The sequence below is a fragment of the Macrobrachium nipponense genome, chromosome 27, assembly GCF_015104395.2.
Source record: "Macrobrachium nipponense isolate FS-2020 chromosome 27, ASM1510439v2, whole genome shotgun sequence".
NCBI classification, from domain to species: Eukaryota; Metazoa; Arthropoda; class Malacostraca; order Decapoda; family Palaemonidae; genus Macrobrachium; species Macrobrachium nipponense.
In genome coordinates, this window is record NC_087216.1 from 24,103,268 (window position 1) to 24,109,267 (window position 6,000).

General features: G+C 41.6%; 1 protein-coding gene across 4 annotated transcripts in view; it reads left to right on the top strand.

Moving 5' to 3' along the window:
- Window positions 1–4,856, top strand: part of LOC135200928 (F-box/WD repeat-containing protein sel-10-like) — a 50,422-nt gene extending 45,566 nt beyond the window's left edge. For all 4 annotated transcript variants that reach the window (XM_064229705.1, XM_064229703.1, XM_064229706.1 and 1 more), the window contains one exon: window positions 4,555–4,856. In XM_064229705.1, the coding sequence (XP_064085775.1) occupies window positions 4,555–4,773 (219 nt within the window). In that variant the 3' untranslated portion in view covers window positions 4,774–4,856. The remainder of the gene's footprint in view (window positions 1–4,554) is intronic.
- The last annotated feature ends 1,144 nt before the right edge of the window (window positions 4,857–6,000 follow it).

Genomic DNA, 6,000 nt, shown 5'->3' on the forward strand with positions numbered 1-6,000 from the left:
ATGCAAGGTTAATCCAGGTTTTAACCTTACCACATCTGGGTTAATTTGTCTAGATAGCAAAGGAACTATTGGTGTCGTATAATATTTCCTATGTTTCATAATTTGGGGGGAAATAAACTTAAACAACATATTCGATCTTAAGGAATTATCCCTTCCAGCAATCCGTGCATTTACGTGTTGTAAAACTGACTCCGCATGACTTGAGCAAGGTAAGTCATACGACACCTTCGTATCCTTTTTCAATCCAAACACCATGTCGATTCCCGGTGGAAGCATACTGGCAGGTGTCTCCATGCTCCCCGATAGGTTATTGAATTGACAAATCAAATCAACCCCTCTGCATATGAAGCCAGAAACTCCTGGTTTTCTCCTTCCTCCGGTTCTAATGTATTATGTTCAGCTGCAGGAGAAGCTAGCTCACTCCTATTCGCTGACAAACGTCCGGGTGCGTCTTGGCTGTCCGACCCTACGACCACAGCATCTTTGATCTCTGATGGCCACCGACGGCTCAATCTCGAATAGTCAGTAGGAGAATGAGACAGCCTACTTCCTTCTCTGCTCACAGATCTAGAGTGAGAACCCCGTCTATTTCTCCAAGACGAAGGCTCTCTCGAAACTGAGCTAATTTCCTCTCTATCTCTATTAATATCATCTCCAACAACTGTCGGGGAATTCGTCCTTGATCTCTCATCGAGTCGAACAACGCCTTCCACCAGTGTATCAAAAGAGGTTACCAGCTCTTTATTATTCAACCTTTTAATGGGAGCTCTCTCATCCTTTCTCTGTATCTTAAAAGGTCTTACAGGCGACACTGGTATCCGTTCTTTATTCCTTGTTGAATTCTTCCCACTCATTGTTGGTTTTACTAATGGCAGTGTAATCTCTCTTAAACTCTTTATCGTCTCTGCTGGCATCTCCACAGCGGCCGCTACCTCAGCGACCGTCGATGCTTTTGCTCATTCGGACACCTGTAAACGACTCAGTCCGTTAGCATTAAGCTTACCAGCCACTGTCTTCTTTACTTTGTTGCTGACAGGGATGTGACAGTCCTGGCTTGAAGATGAAGAAGAATTTATCTTCTCCTCTTGGCCTGAGGATCACTCATGAAGTCCCGTATCCTCCAACGCTTGACTGGTACAGTGTAGTGTCGTCATCGAACTTGGCAGTGACGCCGAACCAGAGGAAGACGACGAAAACGACGACAATTCACATCTTTTCTTTTTGTCTTGCTTAACTATCTTCTCGTCTAGAGCTTGTAATTTCTTCATGACTGTGTACCAAAGAGTCAGAAAGCGTACTTAGCTCTGGAAGCAACGAAGTAGATAGAGAAGCAGTAGGCTGTGACGTTATCGTGTCAGCCATGTCAGTGTGTGACGCAGGTCGTGACGTCACCACTCTTGTAGGGAGAGACTGAGCGGCTGCTGCTGTCAGCCCTACGTGTGCTGCAAAACTACTTCCAACGTTCTCCATCGCTGGAAGCATTGATGTTGTTGTCGTTGCCGCGGCATTAGCTCCCATGAAGTGCAGACAAGGAGGATGAGGAACATTGTGTTGTTGGCCCCTGGTGGAATCACGACACCATATAACGAGACAGCAACCCCTCCAAGGTTGGTACGCCTGGTAGGCCTAACGCAGACCACGTTCCTTCCATTCTTTGTGCATCGGGAGCCGACACCTGGAACAAAGATGGCGATGCTCCCCCTCCCCTTGCCGGGAATGACGGAGCGTAATTATGCATAAAATTACCCAAAACCCCTGCTAGTGTTTCCAATAATAAATCGCCAGAAGAAACTGAAGGAGTATGACAAATATCATAAGCAGGTGACAAAACATATGGAGCAGTCTGGTGTATTGCCAATACAAAAGAAGCCAACGACGCTTGGTCATCCAAAGATGGCGTCGTCTCCTTTCTTTTGTATGGCCCTTCCCATAAAACTTTATCCACTGTTCCACCGACCAACCACGACAATCTGAACAAGGATTAGTAATAGTACATACATTTTCTCTGCACCTACTACACTTTGGATGTGGATCTGTAGACACAGATGTTAAAAATCTTGAACAAGGAAACCCATTCCAGGGCATTTCCTTTGTCTCTTCCAAGAACCTGAAGAAATTTCCTTTGGTGAAGCAAAATTCTCCATCTCACAAAGTTTACACACCTATCAGATCACACCCACACCAATAACACCCAGAGAAATAAAAAGTAAAAAGTAAGAAGGGAAAAATTAATAAAATCGGGCAAACTAAAAACGGCTTTAAAACAAATAGAAAGTTATCACGTCCTATCTTAAAGGCGGTAGAAAAGTAACTGTTGGGTCACGGGACGCCAAGGGCATTCTGGGTACTACATAGGTACCCCGTAACCTGGTATAGATGCCAATAGTCCCTGGATCTCACAAGTTTATTATTAATTCTACCGGTTTCCAGCTTGGCACTAGTATTATCCTAATGTTAAGACTGAAGGTTTGTTCTGTATATGAACAAGTGTGTTTTCTCAGACATGAAAAAAACAAACTATCTCCTTATATATGTCAAGGAAGACAATATAATACTTACGGCTTGAAAGCTGAAATGTTTTTATATTTGTACACAGCTGTGTTTTTATGCATAGGAGACCATGTCTAATGAGAACACGTAATAAATGTTGATCCTACAACTTGTCCCTGGTCTGTGTTTCTGGTCCGTCTTTGATTTTCTTGTGGTATCTGCATGGAGGACCCCTACAAGCTTATGTAATTCTAGAGTCAAGCTGGAAGAAAACTTCATAAAGCAGATCTATAACCACTTATAGCTGAATGCAACAGCTTCTGTTGGACTTAAAGAATACAAAAGTGCTAACATAGGAACAAAAGCTTCCTGAGGAGGAATATCACCACACCAAGCGATGTATCTTGCCCACTTCCCTTGGTAAAGGAAAATGGAATAGGATCTTCAAGCGTTGGCTATAATATAACTCTTGAGGCCATGAAGATGAGAGAATTAACAGATGAGTGTGAAACTGATAGAAATGAAGCTGCTTGCAGAGGCTATTCCCAATGGGAACAACTCTGAGATGGTCTATGAACCATTCCAGCTGAGGATGAATGGGGGTAAATTAAATCATACAGGTATTCAGGAAGGCCCAAAACTTCATTAATACCTTATGGATCTCACCCAGAGGAGGAATCAAGATTTGGGAGATTTAATTGTTGCATCTTTATACTAGCCTTACCATCTCCTTTAGAGGGTCTACTTCTTTGTTTGTTTTTTATGGTGCTTTTAAGTTGCAAGGAAACAGTGGTTATTCAGCAACGGGACCAACAGCTTTACATGACTTCCAAACCACATCTAGAGTGAACTTCTATCACCAGAAATACACATCTCTCACTCCTCAATGGAATGGGCGAGAATCGAACCCGCGACCACCGAGGTGGGACGCCAACACCATACCAACCACGCCAATGAGGCGCTCTACTTCTTTGTTTGTCCTAGGTAGATGGGTGCTATCTGCAACATGCTGAGGATATTTGCTTACCCTTGTCTTGCTTGACCTTCACACTTGCCAGATGAAGTCTCCAGTCTTGAAAAATACAGGTTCCCTTTGGCTCAAATAAATTTCTCAATCATCATATGATGCTTCATAAGATATCTCTCTGCTAAGGATCAAAGCTCACAAGTTTGTCTCGTGACTCCTAAATTTGACATGAAATTCCCAGCCAATTCCTTCCATAAGGCATTTTGGCATGCAACATTACCTGTTCCAAGTTTTACCTTTATGATGTCACATGAGCTTTATTGTTTATTCATCAAGGCTTGATTGTTGTTGCAGTTGTCTGTGTATCGTTAGGTGGAAGGGATTGCAGTCATTCATCATTTTCTTGACCTCTCTTCATATTTTGCCAAACAGTTGAGGCATGGATTATACTTCTTGCAGTTTCCAGTCCTTTAGAGATAAGATTGGCCCATTCCTCACTTTCTGCATGCTTCCTTTCCATAGAGCATAAGTTTCTGGTAAGGCATTTTATGATTATAGTCTTGAGTCGGGCACAAATGAATGACTGCCAGAGGCTGCGTCTTATAGATAGTCTGGGCAATGGGACTTTTCTTGTTCAAGGGCAGGATAAGCTGGAGTGACTCAAGAGTCATGGCATGGAAGTAAAGCAATTTATTATTGATTGGTTAGTATGAAAATATATTTTATATCACAATAACTTGAAGGTCATCATGCGGACGAGTTTCATTTACTGAAACTGTGTATGTATATAAACATGTGATTATGATATCTAAACCTGGTTATTTGTCAATATCTATGAAGAGGTAAAAAGTACTATAGCTGGTTTACTTAAGGTAGATTCTTGGATGAGCCCTATGCTTAAGAGACATTTGTTTGGCGGTCACTGATTGGCTGATACCAGGAGGTAGGCAGCTCCCAGCCAATTAGCGGCCGCCAAACCAACATCTTGTAGGCATAGGGCTTACCCAAGAATCTACTTAAGTGAACTGGCTATAGTACAATCATTTGCCTGTAAAAGTAATAAAAGTTGTTTAAAAATTTTCTTTTTTTCCAACTAGGGTACCGAGATGATTGTCACAGCTGCAAGTGGCCATGGAACAATGGTTGTGACAGGAAGTTGGGATTCTGAGCTTAGGCTCTGGGATCTCCGCACAATGAAGGAGACTGGAAGATGCTCCATACCAGGAGTTCCTAATGGTATAGCTGTTGGTGAAAACGGAGATGTTTATGCTGTAGGTGTTGGCGGTTTTATCTGCAAATTGAAGGCATCAGCTTGATTCACTTCCATACTTTCCTTTAGATTAGAGTCGTGCAAAAAAATATATATGTATATGTACGTATACAGTACATAAGATTCTTCCATTTGGTTTTTCTTGCACTACCTGACTTCTTACACAAATTGCTATCATTCACATATAAATTGGAACATTTTGAAGCTATACCTGCAATATGAAAGAACTGTACCCAATTTGAATTGGGCTACCTTCCATTTCAATGTATGTAGACATCTTGTATCTGCACTGATACATTCATTTCAGTGCTTCTGGCATGTTAGAAATGCCCCCCAATTAGCCTCATTAATGAAATGTGTTAAGTACCATCTGCAATTCTAGGTGAATCTTTACATTGTTTGTATGGTGTTTAAACATTGCATGGAACCAGTGGTTATTCAGCAACGGGACCAACGGCTTTACGTGACTTCCGATCCACGTCGAGAGTGAACTTCTATCACCAGAAATACACATCTCTCACTCCTCAATGGGAATGGCCGAGAATCAAACTCACAACCACTGAGGTGGGACGCCAACACCATACCAACCACGTCACTGAGGCGCTTGAATCTTCTACACGGAGTCAAAGTAGCATGTCATGATAGGGCACCCAATTGTAACTCAATGCCTATTATTTGCACACAAGGTTCCCTTTCAAAGCTTCGATCATTCCAAGTGACATGTTAATAGTTAATATGAGCTTCCTTGATGGTGATCTAACAATACTGACAGTTTATTTTGGTTCTTTTGAAATTTTGGGGGTTATTCTAGTAGAAAATGCCCGCTCATTTTTCTCTAGTGATGTTCTATCATTGTCTTCTAATGATGCTATGTCTCTCCTGAAGTACAAATGTGTCTGGAAACACTTCAAAAAGCTCATTACTTCAGTGCCATATGTCAAGTCTGGAAGGGTGTGTAAGGTAAATTTAGGTAGCTGCTCTTTGAAGAAGTACCCTCAACTGTGAGAAAACTGAAAAGTAAGTTGTTAATTAATGGGTCATAATGATCAAGAGAGGAGTTCTTTACATAACTAAATTCTTAACATTTTACTCTATTAAGGCAATAGATACTTTTGTTTCATAGATACCCACCATTGGTTGACACCACGGTTCTTACAATCATTTGGGTGCGTAAAAGTTGGCAGATATCATTACAATAGTGCCCTAACTTTTAACGTATTTCTGAAGTTGAAACAATTTCCGTGAAAATACAGGGCACAAAAAATGTGTCGTC